The sequence below is a fragment of the Lates calcarifer genome, linkage group LG10 (genome assembly GCF_001640805.2).
Source record: "Lates calcarifer isolate ASB-BC8 linkage group LG10, TLL_Latcal_v3, whole genome shotgun sequence".
NCBI classification, from domain to species: Eukaryota; Metazoa; Chordata; class Actinopteri; family Centropomidae; genus Lates; species Lates calcarifer.
In genome coordinates this window covers 27,559,390-27,582,462 of record NC_066842.1, presented here as the reverse complement: position 1 = coordinate 27,582,462, position 23,073 = coordinate 27,559,390, and the positions used below count along the sequence as shown (strand labels likewise).

Sequence of the window (23,073 nt, the reverse complement as noted above, 5' to 3'; positions counted from 1 at the left end):
CTGTAAAGATGTGTTTTTTTCCCTGTGTAGGTGGAATGAAAAATGATTGAAGGTAGTGGCTCAGAGCAGCACAGGTGAAGGTGACTATGTTGTGCCATTGACATATTAAAATTATATTAGTGATGGCCTGATAAAGTGGCTCAAGTATCAGCCATGACATGGCAGTTTTACATTAAATAAAGTGCCAATGTCATAGTCAAATGCAACGTTTCTGCTACCAGTTCCATTCATTCGGTTACAGTGGGCATGCATGTTCTAGTGCTACAGCCTATGATCACAGTAATTTCCACATTTTAAAAATATGGGTGAAAGTGAGAAGTAGTATTGTATCAGGAATCACTATCAGTATTTTACTGGCATATCATTTCTTATGATTTAGTGATGTCTCCATGTTTTCTGATCTTCTCCTCTTAACACAACCACTCATACTCACCATTCTGCTCTCACTTTCTACTTTTAATATAAATATTGTTCTTATTCATAATTTATTTTCTGTTACTTGCACTTAGACCTTTGTTTTCATTTACTTAGAACCTTCTGACACAGAAAGATTTTCCAGTCACTCAAAGGGCACAATCCCTCCCTTGCCTGAAACATTTGTGTTCATTTTCATTGAATGCTGCATAACTGCCATCAGACTTACGGCAAACAGAAGCAACTGGAACTAATTAGTGAATAGAAACCACAAAACTAAGTGCAGACTTAGATAGGCTAAAATGGAGAGTAGAGCGACAACGCGATACAGGCAGTATGAGTTGCTCTGATTCTCTCTGCACCTGTTCTACCTGCTGAGAGCTACATGCCCCCCGCGAGAACAGACACAGCTAAAGCGTAAATCACCGGTGTTGTGATGAGTTAAAACCGGCTGACAATGTCAGTACGCAGACGAACGAGATAACTGAGCTGTGACCAAGACGCCAACTTATATCTGCAGTGTTTCCGCTATACATATTTTGAAGCGGCGGCCCACCAGGTATTTTGCACCTATAGTTCATTGTGTATGTGTATGTTCTATACCAAATCAAATCAAAATCATACCAAAGCATTTCTACTTTCCTTCTTCACTCTCTTGCTTTAAAACGAGGCATAAAAGTAATAAATCAAAAACATGAATCTACAGCGGGATAAATAATTAAAGCAATTACAAAAAATGTCATCACTTACAAAAAAGTCATAAGATGAAAGTGAGTTTTAAGTGTGAATTTTGTGAAAGTGAAGTGAATTTTAAAAAAGATAGTGAGTTTGCCTGTCTTAGTTCCTCAGTCAGTGAGTTTCATAGCTGAGTGGCTCAGACAGGTTTAGTTGCCTTTGGTGACAAGTTAGGATTTTTTAGTAGGGCCCTGCTAGAAGATCTCAAGCAACCATCAGGCTCATAGGGACTTAATAGGTCACAGATATAGGCAGGAGCCTAACCATTCAAGGCTTAAAAAAAAGCAGTAAAATCTTAAAATAAATTGTAAAACTCACAGGTCAACGAGTGAAGGGCAGTGTTTTGTATTCAGCTGCAGTCTTTGGATAGTTTGTGTGCTGACAACAGAATAAAGACAGCTGCAGTAGACTAATATAGAGTAGACAAAAAAAAACATGGATGACCTTTTCTAGATCTGCAGATGAAAGGAATGACCTCATCCAGGTTAAATGCCTTAGTTGGACAAAGCAGGATTGCACAACTTTAAAAAGAATCACCTTTTTTAAGTATTTGATAAGACACCCAGACTGAATAAGAGACTGTCCCTGCTGTCAGTAATGGGGCCAGGTGGTGTAATTATAATTACTTCTGATCTAGACTCATTCAACTGCAGGAAATTACTGGAAATTACTTCATTTCATTAAGGCAGCACATAATATATGATACACTGATACCAGGCTTTGTAGAAAATATAATGTAAATCAACACTATGTCTACACTTGATTTGCTCTGGGGGTAGCATTTATATAGTAAATAAAAGGGGGTCAAGAATAGACCCTTGTGCAACCCCACAAAAGAGAGGAGCATGAACAGAGAAGTAATCTCCGAGCACAACAAGACCCTGTTAGACAAATATGTTAACCAGTCAACCAGAGCTGCATCACTAATGACAACACAGTTTTCTCCTTGACCAAATGGCTAATTCAAACAGTGGTCCACTGTGTCAAAGGCTGAGTTGAAGTCAAGGAGAATTAAAATGGAGTTCAGGCCTGAATCAGCTTTGTGCAATATATCACTGGTGACCTTGACCAGAACAGTCTGACTGCTGAACAGAGCAAAAAACCTGAAAAATTGCAATGAAAAGTTATGTGCAGCCATTCTTTTCCATCCAGAGGTCTTCTTTAAGAGGGTGTAAACAGTGCCATGTTTAGAACTGTAGGGAAAAGTGCAGACAGACAGAATACATAGAACAGTTACTGATGACCAAAATATCTGCACCAAGCATCTGAAATACTGCTTTTAAAGAGAGTGAATTTAAGGGGCAGAGGTAAGTTTGTGTTGAGGGTTTAGGGTCAGGAGAGATGAACTGTATCCAGAAGAACACTGCTTCATGATCATACATGGCAATGTCAGCTAAATTCACATCTTCAGCACAGAAACCATAAGAGAACACAAGGCTAAGAGTATGACCTTTGTATTGACTGAGCTGTGTGAAACATTGACAACCCTGTCATATTGGAACATGATAACAGATAAAAAAGATTTTAAAATTCCAATGTATTTTTTTTTTACTGTTCACTGATTAGATTCATGAAATCTATGTCTTTTGCAGTCTGCTGTTCAGTTTTCTCTGCAGGTAAGGAATGAGAATTTCTGTCATTTGATAGTTTTGCTGCATACACACAACCAAAACCAATCCTCAAGGGCTATGCTCCCTAGTGAAACGCAGGGATATAAAAATGCAAAAACAGAATCCACTAAGATCTCCTTCACATTTTCGAATAATATGGTGGAAACCAGGGTGTGCATGAATATCAGAACAGGTGATGTTTGCAGAGGAAAGACACCTCATAAAATTCAACAGTGTATATTTTATTCTCTGTAAGATTTCTTCAACTCTAAATTACAACCTAAAGTCCTTTTTATTTCCCCAGAGAACAAAAATAACATAATGAATCAGCATCAGCCCTCTTCTGGTTTGGAACAAAAAGTACCACTCACAGAAATATCAGGACTCTTCCTGAATTCAGTCAATTACTCAGTGATGGAGGACGAGCAATCAGCCAATGTCAGAATACATTTCCCTTCAAATACCAAAAAGCCTCATTCTTCAGGTAAAAAGGTGTTTTTTTACTAGTATTCTTATGTTTGCTGTGGTAAAAAAAATCTCTTACCTGAACATATCTAAAAGAATACAGAGGCCAAGTGCTCAGTCAGTTTCACATGCAGGTCTAGGTGTTTTTGAAAATGGAAAAAAATGGCCACAGAAAAAGTCTTTGTGCTCTTCCTAGCTGTATCTTACTTTTCACATGTTACTTCATCTCTTACACATCATCATCATCATTATATGGAATCTCTGTCACACAGTAGGAGACAACTTCTGTTAACCTAAAAAGCTAATCACTGTTTATTAAAACTCAGGTCTTTTTTTTTTTTTTTTTACAAAGTTGTGTCATTTTGTCAACATTATTAAGCCTTATTAAGCATTGTTAAAGGTATTTAAATCTGGTATATTTTTATTTAGTTAAAAATCAGTTGCTTCACAACAAGAAGTTTCCAGGTTTGCACCCGGGGCTTTCCCTCACAGCTTTTCTGTGTGGAGTTTGTTCGTTCTCCCTGTGCCTGCGTGGGTTCTCTCCAGGTACTCTTGCTTCCTCCCACAGTCCACACACATGCAGGTCAGGTAAAACTGGTGACTCTTAATTGCCTGTGGGTGTGAATGTGAGTGTGAATGGCTGTTGTCTCTACGTCAGCCCTGTGATAGACTGATATGATAGATCTGTCCAGGGTTTAGGCCCAGTGTCAGCTGGGATTGGCTCCAGCACCTCATGACCCTTAAGGATAAGCGGTATGGATAATGGATGGATGGATAAAAATGCAACATGTGGAATATGTATGAATTCATAGAATATGAACTCCTCTTTTTGTTGTTAAATGTAAGTGATAGTGTACCTCATTGTTGGCGAGCTGGAACCATGGCTGTTTGCCGTAAGTGAAGATCTCCCACAGAATGACTCCAAAGCTCCACACGTCACTCTCTGTGGTGAATTTCCTATACATGATGCTCTCAGGGGGCATCCAGCGGATAGGCAGCATGGTGTGACCTCCCACCTGTGTGCACACACGCACACATACACACAAACACACACACACACACACACACACACACACACACACACACACACACACACAGAAAGGAGAAGTTTTAAATCTCTATTTGTATGATGAATGTCTTACAAATGATGCTTTGTGGGGATGATACAACCACCATTCAAAGTGACCTCCACATTTGTTAATGAACACACACATCTGTAAGTCAAACTTGCATGTGGGCACTCACTCATTCAAACTCATTACTTTGTTAGTCACAAGCAAATCTTCAATCCCAGACTCATGATTTAGGATGTACAATTCTAAATCACATTTGACAATTTCCAGCTGACCTCCATAATCCTTAAAGAAACCAAGGAATTCACTGAGTATAGAACACAGTGTGAAGTTTTAAAAATGCATAGGAACGATTGCTATATCTGGTGCTCTTTGGAACTTGGACTTTTTCAGACACATAATATATTGTAGATCATCTGCTGCCTCTGATTATAGCACATGATGTATATCACCCACAATGTTCATCATATCTGACTCATTCAGGCCATGTACAGAGTCAGGTCAGGGCACTAAATTGCCTCCAATGTGTCATTGGTGTGTGAATGTGTGTGTATGTGTTAGAAAGCACTAATGTATAGAACAAGTGCTATACGAATGTGTATGTGAATGGGGTGAATGTGATCTGTAGTGTGAAGCGCTTTGAGTGGTCGAAAAGACTAAAAAAGTGCTATATAAGCACAGTCCATTTACTAACTACTGCAGTTATGAATGACTCTTTCTTTTAACAACTTTAACACTGCTATATTAGCAAACTTGCTGCCATTTAATTCTCTATCAGTCATCTAACTGAATAGTCACCCAGTTATTTCAGAGTACTGGTTGATTCCTGGGTATTTGAGGAAATAATGCAACAATAGTGGTTAATACAGCCATGCTGCAACGCCGCATTGACTTTTTATAACTTTTATAACCAAGAACTAGAGCTATACTGTAGTCACCTAACCTTCCCTGTACTGTAACCATACTATGGTAACTATGACCACAGTCTTGCCTTAATATTAACCAACTGTTTAATTGTACAAACATAACAATAGAATGCAGCTTTATGTTTTAGCCACAAGCAGCTTACCTAATTTCACCAAGCTAACAGCTAACAACAACAACTATTATTTTAAATTAACTTACAGTAAACATTCCTTTAAGTGTATATAATCAAATAATTACTGGTGAAGTTTAAAAAGCATTGTCCTCTGACTGATGCACCTGGTAACATCTCATTATGGGCATTATCAATAAGATAATTATTATCCAATAAAAATCCATGCAGCTGACTGTGTTATAATATATAGGAAGTCACTATCTGTGGACTCTGTCATGGGGTGGATTTTTCCTTTAATCACACATGACTAATTGTGAGGGTATGAGAAGATGTACAACCCACTCTTCTCTATTATAGGACAGCGGATAGATCAGACAGTGAATGAATCATTATTCATCTGCTCTCGCCTGCTCTCTGACTGCTGTGAAATCATAAAGCAGCTTGACTAATTTAGTTAAATATGTGGCTCGTAATCAAGACTCACATAATGAATGACCTCCAATACGCCGCTGACAAATTGTCCTTCTGGCACTCTTCCTCTCCAATTCCTCCTCTACCTCTGCTGTTTGGTTCCTCATAAAATTATAAATTTCCCCATTGTGGGACTAATAAAGGATTATCTTATCTTCTTATCGTCTTATTTAGGGAATTAATTCTACTTTTGTTTCCAAGACATCATGTTTTGTCTATCAGTTTGACATGGGGGACACATCTCAGTCTATGTAACAACAACAGTAAGAAGACAGACTGGGAATTGATGAGGTAAAAAGATCTCACAGACCCAATTCTCTGTTTCTGGCCTCTCATGTTGTTTCACTCATGGATGTGAGCAGAAAAGTTGTATATCTATGTGTCACACTGACAATATTTTCTTACTCATTCAATACAGACATTTCTTTTTCATCGTTAGGAGTCTTTACTCCTGCAGTTCTTACCTTGCAAACTATTATTATTATATAAAAAATAAATCTAAAATAAAGCTAAAGCTAAAGCTACAATTATTAAGATAACTGATAATTAAGTTTCCTATCAAATAAAATGTCGATCATGTTCCATGAGCAGAATCCTTGTAAAGCATCAACATTCTGTTAAATGTTGAAAACTGGGGTCTCTTAAGGTCCTTTGGCCTGACAGAGGTGTGCACTCTGTCTGACCCTGAAGTCATGGATGACGCAGATAATTCAGGCATACATATGGCTCAGCTTTAAATTGCTCAGTCTGAGCTGCAGAGTTCCCAGAGTTTTTTTCTGACTGCAGGCAAACAATCTGCACAGTGAAGAAAATCATTGTAGGAAAATGATATCCTCTGACAGTTTGGCTGTCTGAGTCTGAATCGGAGACAGCAGACGCATGTTAATCAGCAAGTCATTCTGTCCTCTAAGACAAAGTACAGCTAGGGAAATGTGTGAGCCTGTGCAGTGTCTGGAAAGGAGGTTTTTGGCTCACCTATCATGAGATAAACTAAATAAAAAAATAACAGGATGAACATGAAAATTAATAATTTAACTGTCATCTTTTAAGGAGCCAAAGTAAATAGAGGGAGGAGACTGGGATGAGTGGATGGGTCAACAAAATAACTTCAACACGAGAAACAGCTGCTCATGACCATGATTGTTCCATAACTTTAAACAAGATATGTAACCATGATGACAGTGGTGCCTCAACATTAATGTGTATTTTTGTATCAAATGACAAATCAAAAACAGTGTGACAGTGTGAAAGGGGTTGTTGTGATGAACCTACAGAGAATTATCATCCTCAGCTTTCTAAAGCTTTACAGAGAGTTTCTGCTCATTTAGATATCTGATCCTTATTTCCACTGCCCCCAAGTAGGCATGGGTTGGTTACCGGTTTCAAGGTATACTGCGGTTTGAAAAAAGGTAAACCACCAATATTTCGCATCACATTGTTCCTACGGTATCAGTCAATGCATATAATGCAAAATTAGTGCTTTTATTTTAGTACTATAATCAAATTTGGCTGATATCACATCTTGTTATCACTTCTATACTTTTTTTTTAAACAGCCTGCTGGCTCTCTGCTGGTGATTTTGAGACTTGCACGGAGAAAGAGGGAGAGAAGAGAGAGCGTGTCGTACCTTTTGTGCATCAGCATTGAAATAACAGAAGTGGACTGCATTTATAAAAATAGAAACACAAACATATTTTATTATTTTAACTTACAACTTACAACATACATGTTTACTAATGTTCCAAATATTCTGTGTTGTTTAAAAATAAAATAGATTGTATTGAATGGAAAAAAGGTTGTTGGTTTCTTTGTTTCAAAATAACTCACTTTAGAGCTGTAATTGCAATACCGATGATACCATTATATTTTTGCTTAAGGTTATCATACTGTGAGAATCACATACTGGCCCATGCCTACCCCAAGTGCCCCCCCCCCCCCAAAAAAAAAAAAAAAAAAAATCATCCCTTGTTCTTGCATTTATTTTCAGTAAAAAATCAACCAGACAGCTGTAGCTGCTGCCACAGTCCTCACTAACACTAATAAAGTGGAGCACGTAACACCAGTTCATGTCTGCTAAAACTGTCTCATTTAAACTAAATCAGGGCTTCAAACATTATTGTTTGTTGTGACTTACCAACAAATTACACATATGACCTCTTTTTAATTATTTATTTATTTTTGTATAAGCTCAGTTTGCCTTGCCTCATAGAGGACATTGTTCTCCCAGCAGGATGTTCTCTCTGCTCAGGTACATACTGTGCTAATAAACATGTGCTGTGTGTTTGGGAGGTGCACATGATGTTCTATCCTTGATGATATGAAAAGCTTAAAACATATTATGTCTTCCTAGACCTACAAGATGTCTTGTGTGTGTGTGTGTGTGTGTGTGTCTGTGTGTCTGTGTGTTTGTCTTTCTTCCTTTCAAAACATTCCATCTTTCAGACTGTGTGCTGAAACTGACAGCCTAAATATACAAAATCTTAACAACTCTACATTATACTGAATTGAAGTAGGGGTGAGCAAACATGGGCAAAATAAACAAGGGAGAAGTAATGTATGACACGGAACTGAACCACTGAAGCAGTTCGCAGTTGATAAGTGTTAAAATTAAAAGAGAGTCAGTCAGCCCTCTCTGCTGCTGTCAACCAACGGCCCTGCTGAGACACTGGAGCAGCCATTAAAAAGAAAACAGTCCACAGAAGCTACTTAGGAGGATGGGACTCAGCAGAGTCACTGACATTTACTGCTAAATACAAATTATTTCCCACCAAGCCAGTTACAGTGCTGAGAGAGTCTCCTGAAAATCCCCTCTGAGCCACTGTTACCATCATCTATGAAGACAAATCTTTTCTACATAGGCAAGAAATGTACAGCCTGACTTCTTCATTTAATCCATATGGAACCCACATGAGAAATGCAACATCTTATCCAGGGTCCAGGACTCATTCAAACATTACAAATCCTTAAATCAGCTGCAGGCTAAATCAGTTAGAGAAGCCAGTCATGGTAGCAATCTTCTGTCCTCAGCAGCTAGATCATCCTAAACCAATTGGAGTGGAATAGAAGTCGACCACGAAAATCTCCAACAGTTAGCTTAGTCCACTTTTAAAGAACCAAAGCTGCATTTACTGGGCTGCGCTCCTACCAGCTGGTCCAACAATAATCTTAAACTGTAGAAAGAAATAGACCCTACTTCATCAACTCACTTTCAATTTAATTCACCACCAAGAGGCCAATGGGACCCTATTATCAGTTTCATGGTCCCAGTAGCAAACTGCCTGTTTGCCCCAGTAGCAAACTGCCTGTTTGCTACTGGGGGCCACACTTGTGGTGCTCTCTGCAAGTTTCATTGCCAAAATTCCATTTTTACAATTTCCTGTTTCAGATTTTTATTTAATAATGATTACAATGCAAGAAATTACATCTAGTTTCAAAGTGTAGTATTTTGAAACTGACTAACCTTCCACATTTGCATCTCTGTCCATTGTCAGTATAAATGAGTTAATTTCCACTGGCACTGCAGCACTGGCAATGTCAGTCTCTATCAACATATGCATACATCAATCAATTAAAATAAAAAGAGTATAGTCTCTATATAATTGCACATGAACACTGCTGTTGCAGATAACCTCCTGCTCATTAGTGGTAACAGTGTCTATACTCTTGACAGCTGAGGGTATGACTTCATTTAGCGTCTTGAGAATGCAGTGTATATTACTACCCACAATACTAAAGTGTTGGATGGAATGAACTGACTGCTTTTTCTGCTTTATCAGTAACAAGCTTGTCCTAAAGATTTGTTGAGTTGTCCATGAAATCAAACCCACCCCAATATTCACTGTGCAAATTTGTTGCAGTTCCTATTTTGTTGTGACGCTGACATAAGAGGAAACAGTGTGTCTCAGTGGTTGTGCTGATTTCATTTTATTGGCTGAGGCTGGCACTAAAAGAAATATAAGGAGATCACCAAATATTAAGGAATCATCACTGCACACAGTGGACACACAGACCAATCAGCAGTGTCTATGAGTTAGTCCATGAAAAACTGAATAAATGTCATTTCTCATGTATATGACACATTAATATTATATACTGTAAATTCATTTTTCATTTTAGGGAAATAAATGGAGAGAAAAAGAAAATAAACATGTATAATGCATGAAAAGGCAGACATCTTACCCTGTAATAATCTGTGCTGTAAATATCTCTGGACATGCCAAAGTCTCCTATTTTCACCAGAAGGCCATTCCCCACCAGGCAGTTCCTGGTTGCCAGATCACGGTGCACAAAGTGTTGAGACGCCAAGTAGATCATCCCAGCTGCGATCTGACTCGCTATGTGAAGCATTTGGGACAGACCTAGCTCCCCATTGGTCTGCAGAGGCTGTCCATCCACCAGGATCATGGCGTCTGGCCCGTGGGCTCTGAGGAGGAAGTTACAGTCAGTTAGGAGCACAGGGAATATTTCCAATCAAAGAAAGTACGCTCGAGAGACCACCTTGCCATCAGTCAGTCTAATGTAGTTTGACATTTTTATTTTAACTGGCCATACTGCTGGGTTAGTATGTTGTAGCCCATTAAGTTGAAATTGTGTTTACTTCACATGACTGCTGACCATTTTCAAAAACATACAACCAGTTTTATGACTCATTTCCTTCTTTCAGGCAGTCATTGGTTTCAGTTCATTTTAGTACAATATGAAAATCAATTTCTAGACCCTTGAAATTTGTAAGGATCAGTAATTCATTAAAGTAAACATTTAGCAAGCTTTATTTTCACTGACAAGGCTATCACAGTGTGGTGATGCACAGTGAGAGAAGGCTGCAAAAATCACACAACCCTTTACATGATCTGTGTTTGTAATTGATTTCTCAGTCTTAATCTCATGATATCTCTTTTGAGCATCTGACCATTCAGTCTTTGAATGTTTGAGCGTCTTTGAAAACACCATTATGGAGAAAACTGCCCGTGCATCTAACTGCACATGCACACAAGCGTGCATGTGTCCTTCTTCTGTGAACTGAGCTTTCATATTCAATAACAAAAAATAAGGGATCCTCATCAAGCAGAGACAGAGACAAAGAGGGGAAGGCCAGAGTGTGAGTTGAGCTGGGATGACCTGTGTAGTTAAATACAAAGTGAAGCCAGAAGTCAGTGTGTGTGTGTGAGAGGGGTGTGTGTCTTTTCAGCTTCACTGACCTTAAAGTCTCTAATGGAGGAGGTTCACCAAGAAAGCTCAATGTGAGTCTGTTAGTGTGTGTGTGTGTGTGTGTGTGTGTGTGTGTGTGTGTGTGTGGAGGCCAATGGGTGCTGGCTAAATTAGCAGTGTGTCCTGGATGAATTGATGCCAGCACTTTAATGGAAACACAATTACTGAGCTGAAATTAGCATCCGAGGCACAGAGAGACTCACTGAAACACTGTTCCATACAAGCACACGCACACACACACACACACACACACACACACACACACAGTCATACATAAGCACTGGCAGACTTCACTTCCTGGCGGCGGACTAAGTACCGATGTTCTTTTCTGCAGGGCAAAGCATCCTGGGAGCAAATAACATCTAATCACAGCAGACATAATGCAGCTCATTAGCTTACCAACTGCAATTTACAATTTAGGCATTCAGCTTGTGCTCTCATCCAGAGCAGCTGGCAGTGAGTGAGCAGGTAGAGGTGGAGACTCTGACTTAGCTTGGGAACTTCTTGTCAAGAGATATGTGAGGTAAGGGCCTCAGAAACAACTAAAGTTTCCTATAATGACTTCCAAATTCACAGCTTGTACATTGTGACCTGGTTGCTCATGCATTCATACAATTTTTATGTTTGAGAAAGGCTCTTGAGCATGATTTGAACAAGTACATTCACTTGTGGGACACTTAATGACAGCAAGCCATTATAAAATACACTGCAATTAAAGTTTTTAAACTTTTAACTCCTTTCTGCATGTTTTCAACACACCACAAATATCTGTATATTAATGAATATACAGATATATCCTGCATTCTCCTACCTCACAGATACCATGGAGGATGTTTGGGGTGGATAGTAGGCAAACAAAGTGCATGACTTTGACACCAGAGACCAGGGCTCTCGTCCTGTGTCCCATGTGTGGTTAGGTAGAGGCTGCAAAATCCCTCAAGTTAATGTTAGGGAAAGATTTGGGATTTGGGTAAATATTGAAAAAAATAATATGTTACTCTTACTGTCACCCCTTCTTTTCTTTACGGTGGTAAAAAGAATTGTACAGTTAGCTCTGAGCCCTGTTAGCATCCATTTCCTTACATTAAGTGACTCTGAATCTATGCTGTGAAAACTTATGTTGCATTACCTGCTAGAAGTTCCTCTTTTCTCTGTAACCACTGAGGTAGAGTGACAAAGAAAGACTGGAACACTTTGATCCTGGAGAAACATCTAATTTTAATGATTATAAAGGAAAAATGTGAAGGAGTGTCTTTTATATGATGCTTTATTTATTGATCCCCAGTGGACATCAGAGACTGGTGCTATTGGACAGAGTTAGTCACTGGCCCGGAAATCCTTCTTAAAGGTGGGAATATTGTACTTTTATTCTGCTTTGCTGATCTGTATAAAAGGTACAGAGGCAGAAATTGGGACCTTATAGCCCCACCTTTATCAACATCTGTTATAAAAAGCGTGAGCCTGCACAGCTGACAGACAGTGAGGTCTGATTTCATGACGCTGGCATACTACCTAAAATGACACAGTGGGGTGGCATTACTCGAGCTTGTGGTTCTGTGTAAACAAAGAAAGGCGGTGTATTCAAGGATCTTCTTAATGCCAATACATCTCTGTGTATATTGGGGTTACTGACCCCAGCTCTGTGTGTAGGGCATCTATGTGAAGCTTAACTTCCAGTAATGGCCACTCGAAGCCATCAACAAGAAAGCTCAGACGTCTTGATATGTAATAATACAATAATAAAATGTTTAAAGGGAGTGCTTTTGCTTACTAAAAACTATCTCAGAGAAAAAAAAAACAGTTGTGGGCATCACTGCTTCCAAAACGTTGGAACTTTTGCTTTTAGAGACAAATCAATCATGATCTTTGCTCCTCAGGAAACCATACGTCATATTTGATACAAAACAATGTTTCATGAATTCAGTTATGTAAGAAACCAACTGGCCTGTTACTGCCTGCTTACCCTGTTTCTGCCAACACATCCATGGCAAGGTTATTTAGTTGCTTGCACCTTTGTTTAACTTCAGTGTGTGAGATGAGAGTGCTGGCAGAGCTGACAGCTCAGTTTCCTGTGTGTTTGGACCACAGATCCAACAGAACTGTGTAAACTGAATGAGTCTCCTCAGACATCCTCAGCTGCACCATATAACACAGTGGATGTAATGTCTCTGTGCTGATTCTCTCTTGGTCTACAGCTTTGTTCTCTCAGGCAGCCTCATTTATCAATCACAGCACCACTCACACACAGACACAGGGTGCTAACAGAGACGCTACAGGGTCAACCAACAGCAGACCAAATCTGAAAAATGAAATCAAATTCAATCTGGGTAGTATGAATAAAAGTTATGAGAAATTGTCTTATGAGTTGTTCCGAATTTTGACCTATAGTCAAAAAAATTCTTTGCAGAAAGTAGGACTTAGACGCTAAAACTATCTTTTAGCAGAGTCTACACTTATTTTCAGGTGAGCTGTTATCACCTGAATCTGTATTTTGAATGGCAGCAACTCTGCCACTGTTGTTGTTAGTTGATATTTACTGCTGGTGAAGAGCAGTAGAAAACAGCATTGAATCTTCATATGGCAAATGAATCTGATGAAGCACATGCAAAATGTCTTGATCCCATTTTGACTTGTTTATAATGTTTAAATAACTACTAAAATATATAAAGTTGAACCAGAGCTGAGTGAACTCAAGGCTCCAATTAAACGGAAACATTTCCATAAAGTATTAATGCTGCAATTAGTATATCATTATATATAGCATTTGTATTCATGGTGAATCCATCATGTCATGAATTATTTAATCTTTTTCATGTTGTATGGGTATATTGTGATTTTTTGTACAGACTTTGTATCTTTTTTTAATCAAATTGCCATCATGCATTTTAAAAATATATTTTATTTAATGTAAATGTATCAAATAAATGAAATAAAACCGGTTTGATGAGTATGAAAATAATATCAGTCATATGCTTTCCTAGATAGCCAGTGTTCTCATTAACAACTGTATACTCATGAAGAGCTTCAGCCATCAGTTGTGTTTACAAGACAAGGTGTTAGAATACGCCCTCTGGGTAGCGCCTCTTCTTCATCCTCTCATGCGGGACTGAGGGCAGACTGAAAGGTTAAATCCAGAGGTGCCACCAGTTCTCTGACCATAAACTGATTTATACCAATAGGGAGTTCCTGTATCTGTATATTTCTTTGTCCCAGTCATCAATCACCATGTAATAGCAAAAGTAGGTCTATTCTGTAAGACCCAGCGTTGGTAGTATTTTTTTCTGAAGTCAAACTGTATTTTACATACTGCTCTGGGTGGAACAGCTCCCAGTGTCAGTCTGTCACTCTATCAGACAGGCTCATTTATCAGTCACTGCATAAACACACTTGTATGGCACATGGCACAGCTCTAACAAGGCTCTCACAGTAAGACATAGACTGTGATGACAATATTTGATGCCTGGAGCGGAGTCTGTCATTTATATTTATAACTTTCAAACAGGTAGCCCACTTTATAACTTCATAAGACAGCTCACTAAAAACATTTTTCATAAACAGCCAGCCACAAGTCAGCAGGGGTTTCACCTTAAGAGAAGAGGAAGTGGGGGTGTAAAAGAAGAAGGAATGGTACTTAAGGAGCAGGTGGTTCTATTGTGGTGACAAGGTTCAAAATGAGGCATCAACCTGCAGTAGCTCACAGAGACAGGCCCATTCATCACTCAGTGTCTACAAGCTAACACACTGCTCTCTGCCACACAAAGAGCAGTGTGTTAGCTTGCTAGCAGCAATATCTAAGGAAGTACAGTTATTCAAATACTGTATTTAAGTAAAATGTGTACTTTACTTAAATACGCCTTTTTGATGCTACATTGTACTTTTACACTGCATTTATCTGACAGTTCAAATAAGTAGTTTTTTGTGGAAAATATTGCACTATACTACACTTATTTAACAATTAAACTGACCACAGTTAGTTTTCATACAAAATATGATAAAATATGATGAAATACCAAATAGTCTATGACAGTGCAGGCAGCATTATACAGACAACTCTGAGCTTCAACAACCATATGCTAAGTGGACATAAAGCCCTTGGCTATGGCAAATTCTCAGCATCTACTAATGACTTACAAAATATAATATTACTTGTTCATTAAACTACAAGCTGAAATGAAAGATTCTGGATGTTTCTCCAGTGTGATTTTATTTTAAGGATATTCCAAATGAATTCCTGGCTAAGCACAGAGACAGTCTGTAAACACACATATACAAAACTGCTTTTCACTGGTTGTGATGTATCAAGTACTCTAGGCAGTTAAGAGCCGATCTCCATTGTGTACTGACCTAATTATGGATTTTGTGGCTGATAACACATAACACAATTTACACTAATACACAATGTAATGTGTATTTCCAAAGGCACTCTGTTTCAGCTTTAAAGATTCAAACATTCAACAACAGATCCATGTTTCATTATGTTTAAAGACTTTTATAGTGTTGTGATCAATCCAAAGGAGTGATGGCACAGAGGAATAGCAGTTGTTACCTGAGCTATGTGATTGGTCAGCAGTGCAAAGGTGTGACAGTGGGCAGCATCAAAAAATGTCTTAATTCTGTCACTTTTCACTCTTCAGTCACAACCTGCTATGCCTGAGAAAGGCCAATAAGAGACCCTGTCATGCACTTAGCTCCACAAGATCTTCCGTGAATGATAATGCCATTTTCCAGAACTGATTGGTCAGTAGTCTGCTTTTATACATGCTGTTCTGTTATTTTGAACATAACCTGCTCCTGGGGCAGATTAGAAGTACAGTATATGTTACCATGGTGATGTGAACCACTGTTGTAACCCTGAAAACCCAGGGGTAAACCTGAAGTTAGTTCATTAACCCCAAATACTGTTTTGTGATACAGACCTCCGGTCTACCCATCTCCTCCTTCACCACCTGTTGTTTGTCTGATGAATTTACCTGAGAAACTTATTGAGATCTCCGTGCTTCATGTATTCGAAGACCATGATGAGAGGGTCTCCATCCACACACACTCCGTAGAACTTCACTATGTGCTCATGCTGGAGGTTGGTCAGTAACTCAGCCTCACGCTGGAAATCCTTCCTGGCTGCCAGAGTGGGGTCCTTCAGAGTCTGGAGAGAGAAAGGGAGAGAGTGAAAGATTACATGAACAAACTGTTAACAGATGAAGGATTACACTATTTTGCTGCAGATACCCTATTTTGATCTAAGTGAATGAAATATACATACATGGATCCCTGTAAATATTACACACTGGTTCTTTAAAAATAAAATATAATGTCAACATAGTTTACTTGAATAAAGTTTTAATTGAATCACATCACAAGGATTCCAAAAGAATGCTTTCTCTCTCACTCCTGCATTCTCCTTTAATATAATATATATATATAATATATATATATATATATCAATTCAATTCAAATCAATTCAGTTTTATTTATATAGCGCCGAATCACAACAGAAGTTATCTAAAGGCACTTTTCATATAGAGCAGGTCTAGACCATACTCTTTAGATTATTATAATTACAGAGAGAGACTTTGACAGTTTTCACCATGAGCAAGCACTAGGCAACAGTGGCAATCTAAAACTTCCTTTTTTTATTAATTATGTTTCTTTAAATCATCTCTTTTCTTTCTCCACACAGCTATAAATGATGATACCTGACACCACCAATCAAATTTTGACAGAGCTGACAAAACTAAACATGACAGACAAGCAAATGTGAAACTATTTAACACAAAGAATGCTGTGGATTTATTTCAGGGTTTCTCAAATCTGGACCAGCAAAGTGAATCCAAACTGGACCATGTATCACTTATCACATTATGTAGGATGCTTATCTCTCTGAAAAAAAAAAAAAAAGAAAGATCAAGATGACGAATGAGTACCAGATGGAGTGCATTCACTCTTCTCATAGTGTAACTATGTGAGCAAGCAGTATGTGGAAATATTTGCTCACTGTCAATTTCTCCATGGTCTGTATCCTCTGTCCTTGTGACAATGGCAAAGCAACAAGGAGAACAGACTCAAAAATGTCTCTACATACCATCAAGTACAAGAAGAGCCATGTGTTTGAGTTAGCTTATGGATAGCTGTTAGCTGAAGCTAGCTAAACTGTTACTGCTGTGACATAAATAAAAGTCAGTAAATTGTCTTAGGCCTCATTTACTTATCTGGATAAAATCCAGATTAGATTAGATTAAGACATTTTCATTTACTCTCCAAATACATCATAATAACTTCTTCCTCTGCAGTAACAACAGTAACAGCAATTACCTTTTCACAATTCAGTGCAACTGACACATCTAGCTTTCCACTGCATTTCATTATCTTCAATAGTGAATGGAACTGGCTCAAGTGTAAATGTGGTCTTTGTCACATGATTTCTCTGGTCTTGTGATAACTTTCCCTGGTTGTCCACTGAGTCCTGGTCAATGACCTCTTCCCAGTTGATTCTGTTTAATTTCTGTGTGGAAAATGTTATTAATAATAAAAAATAAACAACAGTATATGTAGATTTGCATATATGTACATTAAACACAAATATGTTTACTCCTGCTTTGATTTCCTTCATTTACTCTTGTCTTCTTCCACTTGTCTTCTTATCCTCCATTTGGTTTTCTCTCTCATAATCCCCCTTGTTTCTTCTCCTTAACACTACAGTAAGTTATGCTTTCTTTTAAAACACAAAAAGGTGGTTATGGGTCAAAGCAGAATGAAACAAATCCAACTCAGAAAAAACAACAGCCATTCATGACACAGAGAGGATGAACAATCTGACAGAAGACATCACAAAACATATTCTTCTCCAGTGAATGACAATAATGGGTAGAAACACTGCGATTACTGTTAATAGCTTTAATAGCAGTACTGCTGCCATGGTTACCCTCTCATTTACCTCTTTCACCTATCTTCTCTTTCCCTCTCAGTCCCTTTGTTTTCCTTGTTAATGCTGAGTGGTCTTCTGCTGATATGATTTTCATACTTTCAGCTGCTCTATCTTGTATAATGTTCTTTCACAATGGTACTGCTAACAAAGTGCCTTTGTACCATTTAGTTAAACTGTAATGAAAGATTTGAGTATATTATATTTATGTGTACACAGTAAAAAACGGAGTGTCAATATTTCAGAGTCAACCTATTTTAACCTAGACAGAGTATTTACAACTTAATGGAAAGTAAAACAGCTCTAACAGTAGAGTTAAAAGTCAGTGTAAAGTTCTGTACACATGCAGTGAAAAATTCAACTCTACAGAGTGATGGTTAGTGCCTGCATGCGGTCTTGGAAGTTCTGCGGCACACGGTATTTTCTCCAGTGTGGCACCACAGTCAAGTAAGTAATGTTAACATTCAAATGCTGGTAACATCGTGTACTAATTATTTCTCAACTAAACAGGGTTTTATAGTTTCAAAGACGACTGAGGACATGTTGGCAACATGTACCCATCGGTTTGATGATATTGTCGAACAGCTACATGCTAACAGTTCAGAGGTTCGTTATCTTCTCGTTAAGATGCACCTATATAACATGTTAACTACATCTTCTTCTAAATGCTGATGAGATGATAATAATGCCGCCTGTCTTGTGGCATCTTGTGGCTTAGTTTTAACAACCAAATTATCGTTTATTAGTATGCTCATAATCGCTAATTAGCTTATATGCTAGGTAAACAAACTTTCGGAAGAAGCAGGTAACGTTACCTCTGTGTCCATTAAGTAAACTTATATTGTCTTAAGCCAAATGCCAAAGGAATGTGCTGATTCAGAGTTTCACTCCTTATTTAATGAGTAATGTGTATTTTGCATAAATTAAGTGATAGCACAATGGATTTGTTAACCATGACTCAAGTATATTAATTATGCCTTTTTTCACAGAAATCGAGCTAATTGTGAAGAGCAGACCAGTACTTGGTAAGTAGGCTAAAATTATGAAGCAACATTAGATGCTAGCCACCCTTGACGCATTTGCAGTAACTCATGAGTTACCAGAACTGGTTGATAAAGGATCTTTGCCAGCAGCTTAACTGATACTAAGAAATATTAACTTTGCAGTTATGTTTCTATTTTATATAAAAACCCCAGTTCTGAAGCACATTAATAGGTAAGTCTTTGTTCAGCTGTTTTCCTGGTTATTATTTTTTTTCTCTTTGTTTATTTGAACAGAATATGCTGCTGCGTGTTTTGTTTGGCAGGGAGCAGAAGTATGTTAAGTTGTCTGACCTAACATTTAATGCTTTCATGAAAGAAGGTCAGTTAGAACATCAGGATAAAACAATTTTACAATTTTTACTTGGTCAATACACTTACTTCATCATTAAAAAAACAATCCCTCTGAACTACCTAAGTTATTAATTGCTTCTGCTGTGCCTTACAATGAATGGGAATGACCTATTGACCTCAGCTTCAACTCATGAGCATTTTGTGAGGACATAGGCTTACTCTACTTAGTTGACTTTATGATTCTCATCAGAAGGAAATGCATGGCCTTTCAAATTTTGTAACATTTTTTTCTCCTTTTCCTTCCTGTTACTTACTTCAGTGTGCCTAAAATTTAAGTTTGGGATACCTTGCGTGGCGGTTGAAGACCATTCAAAGAAAAACTGCAGAGGAAAGAAGTGTCTCAGCAAATCTCCCAAAAGTAAGTTTACTTATCAGTTACATATGATATTGATGGAATTTAAGGCAGGAGTAAATAAAATGGTGTTTTTTCTTAAGTTGGTGAGCCAGGCTATGGTCAATCCAAATCCTTCACCGCTGACACAGTGTTATCAGAGGAGGATGTGCAAGCAGCTGTTGCTGTTTTGACACACTGTGCTGATGAAGACACTATACCGCGAGAAGATGAAAGCTACCTTCATTTATCGTCATTCAATGGTGAACGATGAAAAGAAAGCAGCAGAGGTGGTAAGACGTCTTCATTTGTTGAATCACTGAAATATTCCATGCAGCATGCAGTGTCACTCATCACTCATTTCTATGTTCTGAATTTTTGCATTACAGATAGAACAAGATTTCAGACTCCCCTTTGGTGAGGTCACTGCCAACAAATTCTTAGAGAGGTGGCCCACCAATCTGAAAGCAAAAGTTGTAAAGGAAAAACTGTGACTGTTTTAATTGCTTTTGTTGGTTATGTAGGTAATTGTGCCAATTTAATGTATTTGTGGCATAATGTTAATCTGATGTTTGTTGGTCTGTATGCTGGGACATGTCTGCTATCTTGCTGCTGCTACATCTGCTACCACCATCTGCACAAGGACAAAAGAGACCAGGAAAGATGTCTGCATCTCAAGCTGTCAATAACCTCATCAAATCCCTAAAGGTGTGTTAAGAAGTTGTTTAAAATATACTTTCCATCAACTCCATTTTAATGCCCAGTGAGATAATCTGATCCACTGTCAGAGGCTGGTCACTAAATACTGCTGTTGAATGTGTTGTTGTAGGCTGGAACCAGTGTACAGCGGCATCTAGACAACATCACCCAAAGCAGTCAGCCCTACCTTCTTGCTCAAGGACCCACAAGAAGCACCATTCACGCCTTCTACATTGTGATTGACAAGCATGCACTTCCATGTAAGGTGACAGGTTCAGTGGAAGCCCTTGACAAACTCTTTAAGGCCTATTATGTCTTTGGTACGTCATACAGTTCTTCCCTTACCAACTTTTTCACTTTTCTGCAAACAACCATTTATAACATTGATGTTGGGGAAACAAATGAAACTCCCAGAGTTGCAGAGTTGCGTGCAAGAATAGTGCATTAGTATCCATTGAGATCAAAATAATGAAGTGCTTTCTTTCCAAAAGTGACCATGGTACACCAAACAGCCTTGTAAAGCACCTCAAGGTAATTCATTGTCTTTGTACTGGCAGGACTCTATCTTAAATGTGGCCAAGTGGGATGCTCACGTTCTTTTGGTAGCTTCTCTGGCTTTCGAAAGCATGTGAACAAATGCCATGTAAGCAGTTCAGTTGATTGTGCAGAAGGTAACTTTTCACCTCATCAAAGTGTCCTTGACACAAATAATGCTATGTATGTTGATGTGGTGCCTGAAAATACAGAGGCTGAGTCAGAATTATCTTCAGCAGACCATGTAAATAGTTGTGCAGCTGTAATTTCTGATCTAAAGGCAGCAGGTGTAGGCCTGTTGTTAATTCTGTAGTGAATTCCATGGAAGAGATTGTTCAAGATATCCAGCAGCATGCTAAAGAACCAGTCATTAAGCATGTTTTTAGTAATGAAAGAGAAACTGAAATGTGCAAGAAAGTTGAAGCATGTTTTGAGGAGTTAGAGAATCCTTTCACAGTTCTTAATTCAGAATACAAGCAATCAAAATTTTTATTAGACAAATGGGAAACTGTAGAACCAACTGAATGTGTAATTGGCTCAAGATTGGCTGTAACTGGCTCAAGAACACAAGGCGAAATAAAAAGACTGGAACATATGATCAGACAGTTGTTCAAGGTAGATTCATGTATGTTCCAATTTTATTGACATTGGAATCAATATTTAAAAGTCAGCATTGCAGAAATGTTGAAAAACTCAGGAACAGGTGTTTCAAGACTCAGAGATATTTGTGATGGATCTTTAATGAAGACTCATCCTCTGTTTTCAGCTGAAAAGCACACAGTGCAGATCCAAGTGTTCTATGATGACTTTGAGGCAGCAAATCCTCTTGGTTCCAAGCAAGGTATTCATAAATTGGGTGCAATATATTTTCTCTCCAAAATGGAATTCTTTTTTGGCAAACATACACCTTTGTGCCTTATTTCATGCACAGGATCTTATGTTACGGTTTTAGTGAAATTCTTGCTCCTATTGTTTGAGACATTAAAGTGTTAGAGAGTGATGGTATTGAGATTCCACTATACAGTGGTCATGTTTGTGGCAGCGTGGTACAAGCTACTAGCGATAATTTAGGCTGAAAAAGATGACTTTCAAACAGAATTCTCTGAAGATTCTCCCAAAATAGTGTTGCGCACCAAAGACACCCATCACTGCTCACTGTCAAGAAATGGCTCGTAATTCATCTCTTCCTTACGTTTTTGGTGTGAAGAGTTCATGCTTATTGAATTCAGTGACATACTTCCACACAACTGAGAACTTCTCAGTTGATGTGATGCATGATGTTTTGGAAGGGTTGGCCCTGTGCAAACTGAAGTTATTGTTTGCATATTTTATAGAAGAACATGTTACAGTGGGGGAGCTGAATTTGAGAATACAACGTTTTGATTATGGATTCATGGAGAGAAACAATAGGCCAGTGGCTGTGAAATTAGGCGGAGAGTCTAATGATCTGGGACTGAATGCAGTTCAGTCACGGTGCTTATTAAAGAAGCTCATGTTTGGAGATTTGGTAATCTCTACTGACCAACATTGGAGCCTACTTCTTTATATAATCAATATATAAAGGACCTCTGTCATTTGACAGATAGAAATGCTTTATTTATCTAACATTTAGTATTGAGGCAAAGATTGTGATTTTTTTCCCCTCTATATTTGCTTTAAAAATATCTGTACATGAATATAGAGAGAGACACATGAACCTTAGTCATGTTAAAACATATATTGTTAGTATGAGACCAACCAAAAAAAAAGGAATTTTCATGGATTTTGTCAATCTTCTTATTTTCCTTATTGAGATGAATATGTTCTGAAATTTTCCCGCCAGGGTTCCTGTCGTGCTTTGGGTGCGATAAACAGAGTGAATGTTGCCATTTTAGCCTACATTTCTTTACATTTCAGGCAAGAGATACTATGAAGGTCATGCTGCATTAGTTAGCAGCAGTTCCTGTTCACCCTGTTACCATGGATACAGGCATCAATCACTGAATTATTTTGATGCTGAAGATTATTGAACAAGAGCTAAAGTTACAGAGTGTATCATATATATAAAATCTATTAGGTTTTATAGATGGTTGTCCTTGGTGGACATCAGAGATATGCCATCATTCACACTGATTCCAACCGCATGTGTGTAGCTCAGAGGAAAGGGTGAAATTATTTATTTTTTTTAACACAAAATATATC

The 23,073-nt window shown here is 38.2% G+C and overlaps 1 protein-coding gene across 2 annotated transcripts in view; it reads right to left on the bottom strand.

Annotated features, from left to right (window-relative positions):
• ntrk3a (neurotrophic tyrosine kinase, receptor, type 3a) overlaps positions 1-23,073 on the bottom strand; it is a 171,250-nt gene that overhangs the window by 8,245 nt on the left and 139,932 nt on the right. For both annotated transcript variants that reach the window (XM_018678568.2, XM_018678569.2), the window contains 3 exons: positions 15,986-16,158; positions 9,987-10,230; positions 4,082-4,240 (listed from right to left, as the gene is read on the bottom strand). In XM_018678568.2, coding sequence (XP_018534084.1) covers positions 4,082-4,240; positions 9,987-10,230; positions 15,986-16,158 — 576 coding nt within the window. The remainder of the gene's footprint in view (positions 1-4,081; positions 4,241-9,986; positions 10,231-15,985; positions 16,159-23,073) is intronic.